At 38.3% G+C, this 20891-nt stretch overlaps 1 protein-coding gene across 2 annotated transcripts; it reads right to left on the minus strand.

Moving 5' to 3' along the window:
• Nucleotides 1-71: 71 nt before the first annotated feature.
• On the minus strand, nucleotides 72-20688 carry LOC147182521 (rho GDP-dissociation inhibitor 2-like). 2 transcript variants are annotated; one of them, XM_086057909.1, is made up of 8 exons: nucleotides 20600-20688; nucleotides 18360-18479; nucleotides 15874-16047; nucleotides 8204-8377; nucleotides 7307-7390; nucleotides 3338-3414; nucleotides 2512-2575; nucleotides 72-1889 (listed from the first exon to the last, which is right to left on the minus strand). In XM_086057909.1, exons 2-8 carry the CDS (start codon nucleotides 18400-18402, stop codon nucleotides 1690-1692), a joined length of 816 nt encoding a protein of 271 aa, XP_085914035.1. In that variant the 5' UTR covers nucleotides 18403-18479; nucleotides 20600-20688; the 3' UTR covers nucleotides 72-1689. The 2 variants fall into 2 exon arrangements, with proteins under 2 accessions (XP_085914035.1, XP_085914122.1); XM_086057996.1 differs by lacking the exon at nucleotides 15874-16047.
• Nucleotides 20689-20891: the final 203 nt, after the last annotated feature.

A 20891-nucleotide genomic window follows, 5' to 3' on the forward strand; every position in this document is an offset into this window, starting at 1 on the left:
GTTATCCATAGTAAGCTACATCTTTTGATATTGTCTAGGACCTTGAGTCATTCCTTTAGGCTTTTCGTTGGTTCTTTTCAATTGCCTTTATTAAAAGATACAGCATACAAGATTTGACACCAATATTGAACATTTCAGTAATCGGTACACATTTCAAATGACTGCTGCTGTTCAGCTTGCCCTGCTTTAAAGAAGATCCATTTGAATATTGCACCATACCTGTAGTCAACCTTCAACATCTGGATATGCCACAGTGTTTTTTTTATTTTTTAAACCACATGTTTACAGTTAAGTTGTATAAAAACAAAGAGATACTCTCTTAGTAAACCATGCAACACCAAACAAGCCAACGTTTACAATTATTCTTCAAATTACAACAAGTTGAATGAATTTGTTTTTCATTATGTTCATCAATAATGACAATATCCTGTCTAACACACGAGTCCGTATTTCTACTGGGGATGAATAAATCACACTTGAATGTATGTCTTCTATATACAGTACATCACTAAAAATTGTCTCCATAGCAACGTTTGGCACACTGTCAGAATCAAATCAGATGGTATAGCCTCTCATTATGACGTAATGCAGTTCTATCACTGGAACTTCAACCATAATATATTAAATTCATACCGCTATGTGAAAGGAACTTCTTTTTTTGTTGTTGCTGACTTTTGGATACAGCTCTTGCATTGGATATGATTTGATGATGCCAGTGTACCTAACATGGTGGCCAGTGTTCATTCACAGCAAACATATTCACATCTTGTGCCCTTGCTATACATTTGCTGTCTAATCGCTAGCTAATGTGAGTGTGTGATAGGCATCAAATCCTAAACATGCATTTCGTTCTACAATATACACAGTCCAACTGTTCCGTTTAAGTCTTTCCACGGCCCCAAAAGCTTCACAAAGGCCCGAACGAACTGCTGCTTTGGAAGCAAAACACATTGAAAGAAAAAGTGTACATTATGAGGTTAGCTCTTCGCGAAATGTTCATCTTTTGTATCGATCACTATTAAGTGGTTCTCATAATATGTCATGTGCAAGTTGAGTTTTTGTACTTATCTATATGAAATATGTTTCAGAAGAATAATGACCTGTAATTATGGCAATTAACTATAAAACTAGCCTCTCAACACAATGCTAAGATAGAGGTTATTGTGCACGTCTCTCAGTTTTTTGTTTCTTCTCTCTAGGTTGCTATTAAATGTTTGTGTTGTGTTTTGTTGTTGTTTTGTGCTGCACTCCAGTCCACCACACCTGGATATAACGATTTATGAAATTTATGACATAATAAACAGACCATACAGGCCACTGAAAACAAACGCAACAATAGCATCATTTCATTTTTCGCAGATTTTCTCTTTCTGCTTGCAGTTTCATAACAACCGCTGTTGCTAAGTGACGTCATATGATGGGACGAGGAGAATTCCTTCCCTAAGCCGATACGATATGGATATTTCACAATGCTTTTAAAGCAGGACAAAGGGAGACGAGAGGGGCTACACTTCTCTGAATGTCCCTTTGTGTTTTGGGAGAGTTGCGTACATAGATGCGCAATATAGAAGAAGAGAAGCATCCTGTCGTCACAAAGACGCTCTTTGGGGGGACAAGAAGAGACGAGACTGTCTTCAAGAAAGGGAGGCGAGTGGAAGAGCGAGAAAATGGAGAAGAAGAAGAGCACCTCTACTCATCCAAGTCCTTCTTGATGTCCAGGTTCCAGTCCCAGTCCGAGTAGGTGTTCTTGTCGTCGTCGGTGAAGTGGGACTTGATTTGGTAGAGGCCGCGCGACACCAAGCCTTGAGGCGTCTCGTCAGCGGGGAACACAAACTCGTGCTCGTTCTCACAAGGACAGAAACTACCCATCATGTAGGACACCTTGTCCACTGCAGGCACAAAAGGTGGACAATTAGAACAATGGCTTACGGAACAAATGTGGATCCTTCGATCGGAGGACATTCACTAATCACATATATATATATATATATATATATGTTTTGAAATAAATTATAATGTACATGCTTGAAGACAATTACTGGAAACGTGCACAGGTGGCTATCTGCCGCGTATATGTTTTCACTGTTCTGCCATTTCTGCGCACTAGTAGAACAACTACATGTTACTAGAGAGGCAAAAAATGCACACGAGTGACGTTTTGAAATTCTACCAGTTCATCTAATGCTTCACAAGTAGTACTAGTAGTGTGCAGATGTTAACTAGTGCAAATTTTTTTACCTCACTGCATGGTTACATGTAGTTGGTCTACAAGTGCATGCTGGTCATTCTACTAGTGTGCAAAAATTTCATACAGTAGTGGAAAAAATGTCACTAGTAAGACAGTTATATATATATATATATATATATATATATATATATATATATATATATATATATATGTCAATATATACTGTGCAGCCACAACATTATTATTTCTTTAAATGTTTATTTTATTAATGTTTGTTTCATTTGGCAACCTATGGGCATAAATGACGACTGATGTGAACTTACGTTTGACTCCTTTTCTGAAACTCACATGATGGTACTTCAAACCAGCGACAATTTCTTTGTTCACCTGCAAACACACACACACACACGTTTTTTTTGTAACTTTCCTTCTACGCTCTCAAGAATCTGAGATGAAGAATTTGTGTAATCATCATCAAAATTCTGGAAATTGCTTTCGAGTTCACTGAGCAATGGGTGAATTAGACTCATTTATATTTTTGGGCTTCTGATTATACTGAGGGTTTTCTATTGTGCTTTTAAGAATCTTGTTGAAATGAACCCATCCCTGATCAAACTGGATGTCTTTTGGCAAAATATGGAGCATAAAAAAGATGTATACAAAAGTGCTAAATATGTGCAATAACGACTCCGAAAAAACAAACACTCGAATCTATCCAGACCAGAGAAGTCACTTCAGACACTTCTACAATAAAGACGCCTTTGAGAATAAATTGGGGCGGCTGCTGCAGTTCATCTGAATGTTTTAAAATGATATTATAGGCATCGAGCTCAAGAAGATTGTTTTTTTCCTCCATCACATAAAGTTGTTGTATTGCTTTTTCGCTGGCATGTGCTCCACAAAAATGGGATGAAATGAAGCCTCTGTTTGTGAGAAATCCTGTCAATCCGGTGAGAACATAATCTTCTCATCTGAGCAAATAACAATGCACACAAATCATGTGAATCTGCTGCAAGACAGCGAGGTCCAGCAGCCGACGTCACAGTTGTGCAGCAAGGTGCTTGTGTTAAAGGCCACAGCATTAGGAACACTTAGCGTTACATCAAATACGAACGCCGAGCTGGCTCACAAGCGTCACTTTCCTCTTACCTTGAAATGTATTTTCAGCCTGTATTTGACTCCTTCTTTTAAGGCGAACGTCTTCTCCTTCGCGATGATAACGTCTCCTGGACAAACACATGACCTCAGCTGTCGAGATGTGTGACTGCATAGTGGTGACCACATGCTGGTGACTCACTGTGCTGTGATCACACTGCTGCTGAATGAAGGGCCTAATAAATCCTTTCACATGGGCTACACAATCATTATTGTAGATAAGGGCTAGATACTGTAGCATTTCATTCAGTATAAATTGTTTGTTTTTAAACTCAAATTTCATGTAAATTTGTCGAGGCTGCCAGGAGATGTCAACACTTTCTAGGTACATTATAGCATAGCCCTGAAATGAAATACGACACAAAACAAAGGTTGTATTATATTAGCAAAGAAGGTAAGTAAGAAAGTCAGACATGAAAAGGGAAAATGGAAGTGTAAATATTAAACATTTGAAAATAACTCAAATTTGTCAGTGTGCATTTGGCACCAAGGCTTCATAGCTTGCTGGCAAACAAATAACCTCATTACATATATGGTCTACTTTACATGGGCCAGCACTACTGATTCTGAAGGTCACGGGAGGATTATATTGGCACGGCAGCAGCTTGATGCTGAAATCTGATTGGCCCAAAAAACAAAAACAACATAAAAATACAGAGCATGTACTAGAAGAGGTGTCTAGTTCATTTTTCTAGCTCGTTTTCAGGGTTGCTCAAGCACCACAAATAAATCCAAACACCTTCCAAATTTAAGAAATGTAAAATTTTATTATGTGCAGTACAGGCCAAGTTTGGATACACCTTTTCATGCAATGTTTTTTCGTTATTTTCATGACTATTTACATTATAGATTCTCACCAAAATCATCAAAACTAAGAATGAACATATGGAGTTATGTACTTAACAAAAAAAAGGTCAAATAACTGAAAACAAATTTTATATTCTAGTTTCTTCAACATAGCCAGATTTTGCTCTGACGACTGCTTTGCACACTCTTGGCATTCTCACCTCTGGGAACTCCTTCAATACTGTTGGAAAACCATTTCAGGTGCAAAAAAAAATAAAAATCAGAGCAAAGAGTGACTATTTTGAATAAAGTAGAATATAAAACATGTTTTCAATTATTTCACCTTTTTTTTGGAGTTCATAACTCCACATTTGTAATGCATTGCATGAGAAGGTGTGTCCACATTTTTGGATTGTACTGTATGTCCTTTTTTTTTTACAATCGAGAGAAGAAATGTGGAAACCATACAATACTTGGAGGAAATGTTATATTTTTCAACAAAAATTCAGCACTACCCCCTTTTGCCCCAAAAATGGTTTGATCCACCCAATCTCTCTGAGTAGCCCAACTCTACTTTAAACACTCAATATCAACACATTATTATTATTATTATTGTTATTATTATCATCATCATTATCGTCATCATACCGGATTTCTATTACTTTTATGTTGCTTGTCGAAAGCTGACGTTTTTTGCTAGCTAGGCAACATGGGTGTGCAACGAGGTCTAATTTGTAAAACGGTTTCCCGTGAAACAATCAAACTTTTGACCAGTTGGACTTAGAAGGAAGAAAAATAACGAGAAAACTGCAAAGCAATATCCAAACTGTGCTATAGCGAGGGAACGCTGCACATGCTATCCTGATGTACAGTATATGATATTTGTTATTTACTACAACAGAGCTCTCTTTTCTTGTGTGTAAAAGCGAGGTTAACTTTGTTTCACTGTGGGCTTCAATGGCTTCATGCTGAAGGAGAGGAAGTTTTAAAAGCAACCAGAAATGGATTCACTGCTTAATCCTTTTATATCTCAATTTAAATCGGAGCATTGGTCCTGAGTGCTTCCTAATGGACAGTGAAGCAGGAAGTACGATAGCGGAATGAGGCTAATAAAAACAGCGGGGATGTGTTGATAACACACACACATACACAGGCACACGCACGCACACACACATGAGGGATTAAATTGGGTATTGCAGGTTAGAGGTTACATATTAAAAATAGATGTCCATGTGACCCATTCAGACATTTAAGTCACAGCATACATACATTATTCTTCTACCATTTCATGTTAAAGCTCCTGAATCTCAGCTTCAATTGTTCACATTCCCAAGGATTGTGGCACGTTTACTCTCCCCCTTCTCCCCCCCTCGCCCCCCCATACATTTTTCTCGTCTGGTGAGGCACACAGGAGAGAGAAGATAGCGAGAAAATAGGTCACGCTGTCTAGCTGATCTCCTCAGACATATTGCTCATAACATACACATTACACATACACACATGCAGACTGCTCATGTGCACCTCATATTTGAAACACTTAGTGTTTCTACTGAAGATTTCACCCTGAATCTTCTCACCTATGTAAGCATTTAAGCTTGCTTTGTCGTGCACATAACGCATGCATGTATTTGTTTGTAAATGAAGAAGCAGCGGTACAGACGTCCAATTTAAGACATTTCAAGGTTAATCTGGTACAAAATTTGCATAGCAGCCTAAGAAAACGTCAGTTATACTCACTTACCACCATACTTACTGTTTTTCATTTGTTTTATATTTACAACCTAACAGTGTTGTTAGACAAATATTTACTGTAATTATTACTACTGCGTTTGCGCATGTTAGCGCATGTTAGTCATATACTAGGCCAACGAGTTTAATTTGTTTTTTGCTCGCAAGTTAAAGCAAGAAGTAAAATAAAAAATAGCCAGGTGACAGCTGAGGCCACTCACATCCAAGATTATTTTAGTTAACTAAAACTAATGAGAAAACTAAAACTAAAATCCCCAAAACAATTTTGTTAACGAAATAAAATAAAAATGCTTTAAAAATGCTTTTTAAACAACGAAAAACTTACAAAACTAACTAAAACTAAATATAATAATAGTAAAAATGTCCTTTGTTTTAGTCTTTGGTAATTAATTAAATGCATGAGTCTTTGGGGATGATTTTAAATGTGATTTTAAGTCGATTTATTTGGATATTAACCGGAATAAGGACAAAAGTGACATCATCTAGCAGCAGCCAATAGAAAAGCACCTTCGGATGACGTTGCTCCCATGGTGTTTTTTAAATATTGCGCAAAATACACTTTTTTTTTTCAAAAACTAAAACTAATACTGAGACTAATTAAACTAAACTAAAACTAAGCATTTATGAAATAACTAAAACTAATAAACACTAACAGAATCACCTTAAAAACTAATTAAAACTAACAACATTTAAAAAACAAAACTCAAAACGAAATAAAAACGAACTAAAATGAAAACTTTCCAAACTATAACAACCCTGCTCACATCTCAAGGCACCACTGTACTGTATATTCTATTTCTTACTCTCCATCAATTTTTCCACCACACATAGAAAAAAGTTACAAAGTGCATTATTTTGAGTAACGGTTCCAAATATATTCCGCGGCCGCCCTGTTTGTTTGCATCATCTCGTACAGAGAGCAGCAGCTCTGTATCGTTCCCATCCTAGAAGAGCAGCGCAATCATTTCCCGATTGTGCAAGTCAGCAAACGTTACATTACACATGACAAGCTGCACTTTATGTTGTGCTCGGCCCATTTGCATGACAGGAAATTGTTCCATACAAAGTCGTAATTGCTTTGCAAATCAAACCTAAAGCAAATGTGTGAATATGAAAGTCCTGTTGCAAGCAAATCTATCAAACTTGTACAGTACATGAATACATGCATGAATGGAGGCCAACACACACCTCACACAACCTCCCTAGCTGTTGCCTCCGCTCGCGCCGAGGGGAAAATGTCAATAATGCCCACTAAGCAAACATTTAGCTCTCTCACTCGCTCTGCCTGTCTCTCTCTTCGGACACACCCAATGCAGACATTCTGCTGGTGAATGCAGCACAACTTAGTGAGATGCCTTGCTCCAGGGCAGCCCAGCGATTTGTGCATTTATGTTGGCAGCACAGTGTAGCACTTGGTGGCGTGTGTACCTGTTAGGTTGATGGTGGCTGGTCCAGATGGCTCGTCAAATAACAGGGTCAGTTTGGTCACCTGGACGTTTGGGCCTGAGAAGTCTGCAGAACATCACATTTATGAAACCATTTTTCTTCCTTTTATTTAACTCATTCACTGCCATTGACGGCTATAGACGTCAAAAATTAATTAGTTTCACTTTTTTTTTCAACTTTTGTCAACATGAGTATGAAAACCTAGAAAAAAATGTATTGTACATTTACAACAGATATCAAATTTGTGATTAATCTTGAGTTAACTAGTGAAGTCATGTGATTAATTACAATTAAATATTCTAATCGCCTAATGCCCCTAATTAAAAAGAAAGAAAGAAAATATTATAAAAAAATTAGGGCCGTCAGACCATTCATTTTTTTCAATTCTAGTTAATTGATTAATCACAAATTTTATATCTGTTATAAATGCACAAAACATTTTTTTTATAGGTTTTCATAATCTTGTTAACAAAAGTGGAAACAAATATAGTTCAAATTAATTTTTGACGTCTATAGCCGTCAATGGCAGTGAATGAGTTAAGGGTAATGTAAATAAAAGTGACACCATAATTAAATCAATCCAACATGTACTGTGCATTGTGTTGGGTTAAGTTCCAGTCTGTGTTGTTCTTCTGATATCAGTTATCAGCCTGCCTGTGCGATATGAGATGCTGCTGAGCAAGGAGGTTTGTGTTAGTGTGTGTTAGTGTGTGTGCGAAATCAGAACTTGATGACTTCATCTGCATCTACGCACGGGAGTTGTTACAATGATTCAATTAGAGCTGCAGTCACATGACCACTGGCATGAATCCTGCTTTCCTCACGTAACAACCTATGTATACAGTACACACACATACACACACACACACACACACACACCTGCCATCTTGGGTCGGGCCCCCAGCAGCGTCTGCTTGTATTTCACCAGACTCTCGTCGTCCTTGTCCAGATCCTGAATCTCCCGCAAAGTTTTCCGAGCTGGCGGATTGTAGTTGAGGTTCCTGTCATCTTCTTCCTCCTCTATAGGCAAATCCCTCTTGTCCATCAGGAAACCTTTCGTGAAGAAGGAATGATGACAAATGTCAATGCATGATGTTGGAGAAAAATCCAAATAAAGTTCACTGGATCATGTTTATCTTTAAAACCCTTATTGGCAAGACCTCACCCTCTCCATTTCAGCAGTTTTATTAACCTCTTCCTTCTCCAAGTCTACTCTACACTACTGTTGATGTTCTTTTCAAATTTACTGCCGCAAACAAATGGAATGCTCTATTACCAACAATAGAACTCACTTTATTCGTCCTGATATCATCGTTTAAAAATTTGGTGTACTTGTTTTTAACCTGCTTTGACCATTGTATTCATTATATAATATGATATAATGGATAATGTAAATATGTGACTATAGCATTTGTAGTTTTATTATGTCACGTTTTAATAATTAGCTCAGCTGATTATATGATTTGTGGCACTATTTATATCATCTTATTTTATTAAAGCTAAGAATCGCCATACCGTCAAAATGAAAGCTGATTGTCTTGCATTAAAAAAAAATTTTTTTTTAAGAGCAGACATCTATGAAAAATGAAAGTATTGTTTTCAACAATCAAGGTTAAACTATGCTGAACAGTGTCAAATTCTGCTAAATTAGCTATTGAGCTATGAAATAAACCATAAAGTAATTGCATTGATAAAGTGATCATAAGCTTTCTAGAGATATAATAATAATAATAATAATAATAATAATGTAGTTTTCAATATCTTCCATTTTTACGTATCCCTAATGAACGCTTTCTTCTCCTATTTCAATTATTGAGCCATGGCTGTATCGCGATGCCATCATTAGTGCTGGCAAAACATTGCAAACATATTGTCGTGTGATCCATTCCACAGTGAGACAATTGAATCTCTTTGTATGATCGTTTGAGGAAATAAAACATGACATCAGTTCACACATTTCATAGTGTGTGTGTGCACCACAGGACTGAGACAAGCTGCTGTTTACTCTGGTATCTGAGTTGTAATGAGACTGTCATCGCACATCAGATCAGTATGTAGAGGTAATTGGATGACAGGAAGTACACAAACATGCACACAAACAATAAAGTGTGAAGGAATGCACCTAATCACTGTGTGTTATAGATTCAGTCAATATATTAGCTTAATGTGTTCTCTCTCTCTCTCTCTCACACACACGCACGCACGCGAAGCCCTGCACTGCTTGCTTACAGCAGCACCACACCCATTCTCAGCCAAACACGCTTGCCTTTGTCCGTCACCATGGCAACCCTATCAACTCCCTCCACGGTGACATCATCGCTTTGCTTCTCTTCGGATGTGACTGAAGGTACGCTCTTGACGACATTAATTTTCATTTGACGCAATAAAACATCCATCCATCCAGGCAGCCATCATCTATATCTACACCCCGTGTCATGAGCAGGGTCGCTAGGGGGGGTTAGGGGTGGGGCAGATCACCTGTCAGTCAAATGGATGAGCCGTAAAGAGCCAAGATGATTGACATTTCTTGGTCAGAGTATCTGGATACTGACGGAATTCCTGATTTCTATCAAAAGCTACATGCTGATTTGAAATTCATGAGGTTCATTTCAGGTGAACAGCTATAATAAAACTTCAATGTTGTCTGCTTTCTATTTTCGACATAAACTGTCACTCATTTCAAAGGATTCGTTTTTTGTTTTATTTTATAAAATCCAGCAGACTCCAAGGGGGGAACACACCTTACAAGGGACAATGGGTTTAAATGCCACTCAACTAAAACTAACTTAATAAACAATGCAAGCCAATTCCATTATGAAATATTGTATACATGCATTGCTGTTAATTAGGTATGAATGTAACATTACCTGATCAATTATTTGTTCGCCGTCATTTACATATCAAACACCTGAGCATTCACACTCACCCCTTCCGCACAGTAAACGTACCACTCTCACAATGTTATCCTCTTTGGTCTCCAGGCTGCTGACCTGGCACACAACCGCATCTCATTTATTTTTTAAAAAGCAGGCCTTTACAGAAATCCTGTCTGATGTGTTTTAACATGGATTTCTTAAACTATACTCTAATGATCATTGGTATGCCTACAAATACAAAATTGTCACACATGAAAAAATCTGTTTAAAAATGTAATATTCATATCGTTGTACCGATTTTGGATACAGCTCTTGGATTATGTACCTAATAAAATGTCCAGTGAGTGAAGCTGTGAAATCAGCATATGGTTAACTGTAGAAAGGAGGGTACAGCATTTTTACAACAAAAGATACACTTTAAAACACACAGCTAAAACAGTTAAATGAATAATTTAAGTGATGATGTTGCCTTTGGGTACATTCTAAGTGCCGAAAACAAATAACTACAGAAGTGGAATTAGCCATCTTCACTGTCATCACTTGTGCCCACGTGTACTGAAATGACTGCTCCGAAGTGCAGCAACTGTTCTTGCCAAATCAAGTCTTGTTAGCCCCCCCAAAAAAAGAAAAAAAGGCCTGCTTGGTTGCATGACAAATTAAGAGACCGAGTGTTGCTGCTGGCTTTTCTAGTTAAATCAACATGCTGTGTAAAATCAACACACAGTTTGGCAGGCAACAGATGGCTTGAGGCGGAGGAGAGTGAGAGATGATGCTCACATAAGAAAGCAGAACCATGGAACACTATTTGCAACAATACACATTAAAAGTATCCTTCTTGTGATAAACAGTGTGTTTAAATATGCTTTTTATTTTTTTACTGCTGGTCCAAATAATAAGCGCATGATCTAATGAACATGTGTTGGAGCCTCCAAAGTGGAACATGACCCATTTGGTGACACTCGCCGATTTCCAAGTTGTTCAAATTTAAAAACAAATCATAGGAAATAATGTCAAATAAACTTTTTTCTACGTTAAAGCTGTCACCATCATGTAAATTGATTAAGAATGCATACAATATTTTAATAAAAATGTCAACTAATTGCGTTAAGATAAGTTAACCACTGTAGTATACAATGATAATGTGATACGGTCAACTAGTTGTGTAGTGAGACCGCATGGTATCTGCTTGGTAAAATTTAGGAATGTAACTTGATTAATTGCATTGTTCATATTGCACTGAACAGCCCAAGCCTTTCGTATGTGGAAAATAATATTTAAGGTTTGATGGTTATGATTAAGATGCTCTTGGCCATCACTGGTACCCTTTAGTGGAGGCATGAAACAATAGCCCAAGAGAAGCATTAAAAAAGAACACACACACATACACACACATGCCTTTTTGGTGAAGTCTCACAAGTTTGACATCACAAACAGCAGGTTTTGTTTGACTCTTTAGGCATATTTTTCAGAAGATTTAGATTGAAAAAAAAAAATTCCACTTTCGTTAACAAGAGTATGAAAACCTAGAAAAAAAAATAGTGTACATTTAGAACAAATATAATTTTTTTTATTAATCGTGAGTTAATCGTTATCGTAAATCATGCGATTAATTACGGAAAAAATGTAATCCCCTGACGCTCCTAATTCTTAATAATCTTTTCTTCTTTATTTTTTATTTATTTAAATTTTTGTATTTTTAATCATCTTTTTTTGAAGAAACAAATATTCAAATTCAAGTAAAGCAATAGAATAAAAGGGGACAGAAAGAAGTCAAACTTGTTTTGTCTGCCCCTGATCAACTAAAAAAAAAAAACACCTCACGTGTTAATCACCAATTTTATATCTGTTGTAAATGTACAATAGAACATTTTTGTCAAGGTTTTCATACTCTTAACAAAAGTGGGAAAAAATGTTAAACTAATAGAAATAGTTCAAATGATTTTTTGACGTCTATAACCGTCAATGGCAGTGAATGAGTTAAGATCTCTTTATTAGTAGATGACAGCAAGACGAGAAATCGATATTTTTTCAGCAAAAAAATGACTTTCCAATTTGTGTTTGTATGTCATATTTTTTTCTCTACTAAGTAGACCTTTTGTACCCAAACTATGGCCCGGGGGCCATTTGTGGCCCGTCGTCCACTTTTAAGCGGCCCGTGGCAAATACAAAAAATGACATATGCTACTAATAAACTTGCTTTAAATACTGTAGAGCTTTTCTAAATATGCAAATTAACTTTTTAAAACGAAACAAGTAACACTGTGGTGAATAATGATCATTTTTTACAAGCAAAATGGTTTCCTTGAATTTCTGTGCAGTCTAAGGTCCAAATTGTGACAATATCACATGAAGTAAATGGTCAGCTTGTGACAGATTGCTCCTTGTTTGGTTCTGAATGTAGATATTGGGATTTGGCTGTTGTTCAGTGCAGGGGCTGACATTTTCTGGTGGGTTACAAGGTCTCAACCTGCCCCCAGTTTTTCCAAAAACACTAACATATAAACAATAAGCAACTGCTTGGTTGACTGATTTTAATGAGCTTGTTAAATTGAATTAATACAAATTCAAAGTGGCCCTTGCATCCTTTGATTTTACTGTATGTGTGTACGAGGAAAACGTTTGGACACCCCTGTTATAGTCCTTTGAAGCCTAGCGTTATGGCTCTGTTCTAAAAAAAAATAATAATAATAATAATAATGGCCTGTTTGTGCATGCACAAACACATCAAAAGACACAAAGGAGAAAGTAAAACCAATTGGAAGCAAATCTTGCCGAACCAAAATAATCAGATCGACAGGAGATTACATTCATACGGTCTATGCAAGTGCATTTGCCGGCCATGTGGCCTTCACTGAAACAACGTGACAAGAAGACTACCGTCGATCTGCTGAATGCCAGCTTGCAGATGCCCCGTCAGCACTCTAAGCAACACCCCAAATCTCAGTGACACACAACGCACACGCATGGCATGACTCACATACAGAACTCCAGCCTGTTTATTACACAAACCTGAAACACACCAGCACAGTTCAATAGCCTTTTATTATTATGGCGCACTTGTCGATACTGTTTACGAGCAGGGAGGAAATGCAGCTAGTTCTCACTTGGTATTTAAATTAGTTTTTTAGCAGCAATACATAAGACCTGTATGAGACAAAGCTCGCGCCTTGGGACTGTGTCGTTAAAAAATTTGAATTTATGCTCAATGAGTCCTCGGGGTCTCATAACTGAGTCTGTTTATTCATTTAACATTCAAAACTAACAGTTGCGTTTGGATTTTACAGAAATTAGGCACATAACACATACAGTGTGTGAAAGAGGGATTCATAAGTATGGAGGCTCCAACAGTAGGTGATAGTAAGGGAAAGAAAGATAAAGAATGAATAGGAGAGAAAATTAGGTCAAAAAATGATGGCGGGTGGGAGGACATTATTATCATGTCAAATGATTGAGAGAGGCAGGGAAGGGTGGGGCCTTTTCCTTTTCTTGCTGCATCATGTTAGTTATAACCACCGAATGAAATGAATCTTTCAGTCTCAAAAGTGCCGTCTTCAAAAGCATGTCGGAGCTTTTTACTGCAAGCTAATGGCTTTAGTGGCTCCATGCGGCCTGCACAAAGCCTTATGGGTATAGAGCTTTAAATGCAAACATCAGTATGCAAAGACGCTTATCATCACTCAGGCAATATGACGACCAGCTGCTACGACTTTTTAAGCTATAGGTGCTAGTGACGCTGAAGTCCAAATCACTCAAGTAAAGGATATTGGCTATCTAATCTAACACTTAATTGGTGATAAATAATCTCGTGTTTGTAAAACAAAAACCTGTGCAGCTTTCTCTGGTTTTCTCACCTATTCCGAAAAGCATATAGGTAGGTCTGCAAGTGTGAATTTTACCTGGGTTAATTTTAATAGACTACCCTTGATACATTAAGTTAATTGAACCCAAGTAAATTAAGATGGATGAAATCTTAGTAATATAATTAAATTAACTAAAGTCAACAGACTTGGTTTTAAAGGCACAATGTGTCGAATTTTTAAAATTTTCAATGTGCTTTCATAAAAAAACCCACACACAATTAATTTAAATAATATGCATAAAATAAAAACCTCATCAACATACATTTCTTTTTATATAATTGTAGGTCTACGAATAATCACTAATTATTATATTACCGGTACATAAGTTGCACCGCGCCTTACATGAGGCTGACATGTTTCGCCGCCATCTTTCTGCTACGGATACCCGAAAGAGAAGAACTTTGCAAATAGGTAGGCTTGCCAGGTGTGGCCTCTCTCGCCTGTTCAAAATGCACACGTTTCCAACTAAGGTCAATGCATTCTATTAGTTCACCACTAGATGGCACTAAATTTTACACACTGTCTCTTTTAATTAGTTATTAAATTTTAAATTAAACTTTTTATTTTTATTTTAGGCAGATGGCTAAGGTAAAGCCTCTTCTTTCTCAACAGTAATCCAGATCTGTAATGCACTTTATTTTGGAGTCAGCCAGCCCTCCCTGAAGCGTCTCCATTTGGTCCAAAAGGCTGCTGCTCACCTCCGAACTGGAGCTCGTAAGAGGGAGCACATACCTCCCATTGTGGCCTCCCTTCACTGGCTGCCTGCACACTTTAGAGGTCATTTTAAGATTCTCTTAAATAAATTATTACATCGCAATTATTACATTGAAAGTTGATACAAAAGAGTGCGTCTGACCAGAGCAAATTAGTTTTAGACATTTCCAATCAATTTTATTTATATTGGACGCTACATAAAATATTAATAAATTCTAAACAGAAAAAGCAACAGATGATATAAATTGTGTCACTTCTCCTGAAGGGCTGAGCTTTCTTTGTAGCGTCTTATTTTCTCTCTATCCTGAGAATGTCATTCACTTCCCTGTTTCTTATGAGCCTTTGTCTTCATCTGCCATAAACCTCAAAGTCCCCTACACACACCTGTGTGAGGGGAAACCCCGGAACCTTCCGCCATCTGTCACTGTTCAGCACTACTGCAGAGAGGCCATCAAACACCCCCCACCCCCCACCCCCCACCCCCACCCCACCACACAAACCGGCTTCAGAAGTTGGTGACATCATTTGTGTGGCGGATACGCTGTGTCATCACATTTGCAAGCACACAAAAAGAATTATTTGCACGTGAAAGAATTCCCCTTTGGAGGTAAGAAAGCAACTCCCCATGCATACATTTGAAGACAATTCAATGTTTTCTCAAAAAAAAATTGTATGGGCAGAACCACAATGATGCAGCGAGACAAACACACTCAACACACACACGTGATCAATAGCTATTGATTTGCTATCTTTGGCTTGTCTTGGCAGCGTTTCATGTCGGACATAAAAATGTCCACACCCGCCACGATTGAGACATATGGCGCGTGTGCGCACACACTAACACACACACACACACACACACACACACACACACACACACACACACACCCACACCCACACACACACACTCTCACACTAAGAGCATATATGCACACCCTTTAAACACGCGCATGGTGAAGAGCAAATAAAACCTAATTATGAAGTTGTCTTTAACACGTCATACATCTCGTTGAATCAGTGAAGTTGTACCGTACTAGTTAAAAGAGACCACACATGCGCACACACACGCACACACACACATTCTCTTCCATGGCCTCACCTCTGTAGCACATAGTTAGCCAGAGCAGCTCCAGCACCTGACCCCCAAACTCGCACGCGTCCAATCCCAGCATGCTGCTTCTCTGCGGGGCTGCGCTCAACGTGACAACCGGGTAGGGAAGAACCAGACAAGCAGGGAACCTCCACAGGTAGCAAAAAAAAAGTACAGCATCCGCTAAAGTGTTGGGAGGAAAAGAACAAGCTCAGGCGTGCATTCTCCACCTCAAATACAACAAAAAGGTAGCTTTTTGGGGGGAAGAAAGCGGAAAGATGTTAGAGGGGGGAAAGATAGCAGAGGCACGGAGGTTATCCTTGGGTGTGGATGTGATGTGGATGTGTGGGAGAGCGAGCGAGAGAGAGAGAGAGTGAGAGAGAGAGAGAGAGAGAATAGAGGGAGAGGAAGAGGGTGAGGCAGCTTCCCACACTTCTTCCCACTGCTTCTTTCCTCTTGTGCAGCCCAGTCACACAAAAAGAAAGAAATCAGGCACAAATCCAAAGTGGGAGATGCTTTTTAGTGTGTATGCAGCATGGCTGTTTGCGGTAGTGTGTGTGATACTCAGACGCTGGCTATCGATTCGCAGCTGTGCGTCCACCCCTCCCCGCACGACTGCTACCCCCATCGTTCATGGTACCTCTGTCATGAGCCCAGAGACTGCAATGAGCTCATCCTTTAACCCTCCCTCCCCTCACCTCTTTACACCTCATTCCCTCTCACGCACTCTTGCCTCCTTTGACTTCCCTCTCCATATTTTATTATCACGCGAGGTGTCCTCTCCCTGCGTCCAGCCATTTGTCACCCCGTCATCACCGTCTCCTTTCATCCCACATCTTCTTTATCTGCCTGTGGGCGACCACACCCTTGTGCGCCCTCAACTCATCCTCAAAAATGGTGGGGGTTACATCTGCCACTAGACAATTAGATATTCTCTTGTCTCATGCTAGGCAGAGACGAGGTGAGTGGCTTTGTATCTTTCAAAATGTGCAAATCCTCTTAGAGAGAAACAAAATGGACAGTCTACTATACAGTATTTAATGCCAGGAAACAGAAGCCAGATGGGTTTCAAGTTTCTGTAAGAAAAAAAAAAAAAAGAGTCTTCAGGGTGATGAATGAGGTTGCTGCAGGGTTGAGATAGAAAATAAAAAAGGCATAAAGGGAAGGGAAAGCAACTGGTGTACTGAAAACAAATTCTAGCAACCACATTTTGGGATCATTTTTGTTTCTACTCATTAATCAAACAACAAATAAATCCATCCATCCAATATCAGTGCCATATGATGTAGATGAAAGTGCTATATAAAAAGCAGTCAATTAAATAGTGTGGAATATCCTAATTCAAACTCAATCCCCTCTGTCATGCTGGTTGGTCACTATAAACAAAGACCTTCGCCGAGGCTAACCGATCTTTAACATTTCTGTCTAAAATTGTTTGAATAAAAAATCATGACATGCAGTCTTAATCAATTAATTAATTAATTAATTGGCCAGCCAATTTCATTGGCATGTATTACCGCTTTTTTTGTAATATTTTTTTTTTTAAAGCTGTACTTTGTAATAATTTACCCAAAAAATACATTTACAATAGCCTTTTTATTTGACTGAAACATTTTTAATTAGTAGATTAAGACCATAGCTGTTCACAATGGGTACTCCTACAAGCTTCTGGCCAATACTTTTCAGACAGGATTCGGGTTAGAATTTCTCGTCCTCGGTCTGCAGATGTGACGTCATGTGCGTGTTGTGTACGCAAAGGGAAAATGCAGTTTCCTTTTCAGGCCACAGGTGGCAGTAGCGATTCGAAATTCAATTTTCTACGTTCAGTAGCTTTGAGACATTACAAAATAGGATATATATGAAGACATTGCATTGAAACATTACTTCCACCTCTGTTGTAAAGTTACAATTACAAATACTAAATAATTAAGTATTGAAAAACAGCCAAATGTAAGTGTTCAGGGACCAAATAAAGAAATTATGAATTTGATTATTCGGCCAAATATCAGAACAGCATCAGTTTAAAAAAGAATCCATATTGGTCGGGCCCTAGTCCTCGTCTCCCATTCAAGACCTTTAGCTGCAGCCCTGTCTGCTGGGTGGGTCTAGTAGATCACTGCACCACTTGGCCACAATGCAAGTGGATTGATTGGATGATAGTAGAGAAATGCAATTGGTCCTTTCATCTAATTACACCTGCTTGTTGCTGGATTGCTATTATTATTTTTTTTTTGTGCTTCACTCATCTTGTCTTCCATATTCGCTACTGTTACGTTCCATGTGACAATCACGTAGGCAGTGGCTCGGGCATTCTCAGTGTTGGGGATTTCCGCTGTCTGGTTGCTTTCACAAACAATTAGTGTTTCATGGCATTTCTTCTTGTGTTTAATGATTGATAGATGAAGATCGGTAATGTGCCGGTCACATTAAGGCCTTCAAAACAATTCATCCCTAGCTCAACCTCTGGTGAGATGTATGAGCACTGAGCTCGTTACCTTTCGAGCCAGACAAAGGTCCAATATGTGGCCCAGGCTGCATTTCTCCACCAGATTCTGTTCAAATGCAGCCTGCGGATTTCAGGTGATCCTGCTGTCTCCTTATCAGGATGGCGCACCCTGTAAAACAACACAGATGACGAAAAACCTTGTTAGTGTTAGAAATACAACAGCATTGTGAAGTGCGGAGCAAACATAAACCTAGCGCTGATTCTGCCGATGAAAACGTCGCCTTAAAACCACTACGTGCTAAACCAATATCTTAAAATGGTTAACGGCAACTAAAATGAATGTCATGGAACAGCCTGACTCTATCAATTGGCCTGTCAGTGGCAGCAGTGAGTCTTTCTCATGTCTGTCTTAAAGCAAGCGGAGCATAAAGCTATTATATTCCTATTGCTTTATGGAAATATAAATCAGAGACAGCAGTGGTCCCGGGTGGGGGGCCCATCTATAAAAATGTGTGCCTGAACTCAGCAGCCTGGATGGTGTCATAAAGAGTGTGTCAGTGTAAAGGACCCTGGGGCTTAAACTGTGCATTATCACAATTTTCTTCGTCAAATGGGACAAAACTGTTAAAGTACCAATGTGGGGCAAAACCCGCCACTGCTTGAAACATGAAAGTAAAAGCTAAACAGCCAACGAAAAGAGTCTACTCTATCATAACGTGAAAGACTGCATAGGGGTCCAAAATGCTAAAAGTGAATGCTAACATAGGCCAAGTAGAATAAACCGTACATATTAGGGGTGGGAATCTTTGAATGTCTCACGATTCGATTCCGATTTTTGGGCCTGCGATTCGGTTCAGAATCGATTTTCGATTAAGAATGATTTTTGATTCAAAATGATTTGATTGACAATGATTTTTGCTTCAATCTATAGATGTGCGAGGAATTGTAATGATCTACTCCAGTCTGCCTTGCTAATGCTAATTAGCACGCTACTCGCGGCACTTTTGTCACTAAAAGAACGGCTCCACACTGCAAAAAAAAACTTTTATTGGAATAACTTGATCTTGACTTTTTCCTTCTACTCTCTAATGTGGCTACAACTTAACAGTGTATCAAACCGCGTAGAACCACACTACCCCTAAGTGGCCAAATCGGGTACAACATGAACAGTGCTCCAAATAAAGGCACACACAGACAAAGGCAAGACGGTATAAAATAATTTAAATAAAATAGATTTTGGGACATTTAAAATCGATTCTGAACTGTACTAAATGAGAATCACGATTCTTATGAGAATCAATTTTTTTGTCACACACCTAGTACATATTGACAATTCCGAGATGAGGTCACAAGTCCAAATAGCGGTCAAGTTGGTGAAAGGAAGCTCTCCACTTATTGAAAAGCAATGGACTTTGGATTGTTGGAATTTGATTTGTGAGGATTATTTTGATTTCAAAATGTAAAGAAATGTAATTTGACTACTATAACAATCTGCCCGGTTTGTAAGCGAGTCACAGGCAAAAGCAATACAATACACTGTTTGTTTTTACCGTGTAAAGGAAGCAGTTGCATTGCAGAAATATCAGAAATGCCCAAATGTTCGGAATTGTTAATTAGTACATTTAGATTGTGTAAATCGGACACGAGGAATAAACAAAGTGGAGCAATGGATTCAATGGTTTACACAGACTAAATGTGTCCAAGATAAACAAAAGCATTCCTACGTTTGCTCCAAGGTAAAAGCCTGACTATCTATATTGAGCTTGATTCAAGTCATATCACTAAACTAGCAACCGAACATGCATAAAAAATATATATCACTTTCGCTGTAGAAGCAAGTTCATCCCACAAAACTGGACATCAAAGTTACACTTACAATTATTCCATATTGTATATTATCAGGATATCATTATCATTGGCCATTCCTCATCGATATTGGCAAGTGCTTTTCCCATTTTCAGTGAGTTCTTTACAACGCAACGCCTCCTAAAAAATACACAGTTTAACCTATTGTAGTCAGCCCCAAGTGTGAATGTTTAGAAATCCAGATTCAAACCTTTTTTTTTTTTAAAGAATTTAAAATTAGCCAAGATGCTAGCTTGTTAGCTATTATGCTAGCTTGTTAGCTATTATGCTAGCGGCCACCGGTGTTTTGACAAAACTGTGTAAAATAATCTCAAACTACGTATATTTCCTCACAAATGAATTAATATTGATGTGATGTGATATAAAAGCACAGTTAGGACACATTTGTGAGTAATTATACAACATATGTCTCGGATTACTTACCACCACGTGCACAACTGCATTAAACCAGGCCACTGGAGCCCGAAGGCGGGAAGTGTATGACACTGTTACCGGTTCTTCTTCTTCTTGGGAATTTCCGGCAGATCGCGCACTAAATTGGTTCCGGTTAACCTATTTCACTTTTTATAACTCCTATGAAAAACAATCACATACATTTTAAGTAACGGAATCTTGTTTGTTTTACAACTTTAATTTCGTTTTAGTTTCAACAGTAGATTTTTTTTTTGTCTATAATTAATGTGATTATAACTTTTCATGAACAATTACCTTTAAA

This window comes from Leptonotus elevatus, chromosome 1, assembly GCF_054856555.1.
Source record: "Leptonotus elevatus isolate MCC_2025b chromosome 1, RoL_Lele_1.0, whole genome shotgun sequence".
Classification (NCBI taxonomy): Eukaryota; Metazoa; Chordata; class Actinopteri; order Syngnathiformes; family Syngnathidae; genus Leptonotus; species Leptonotus elevatus.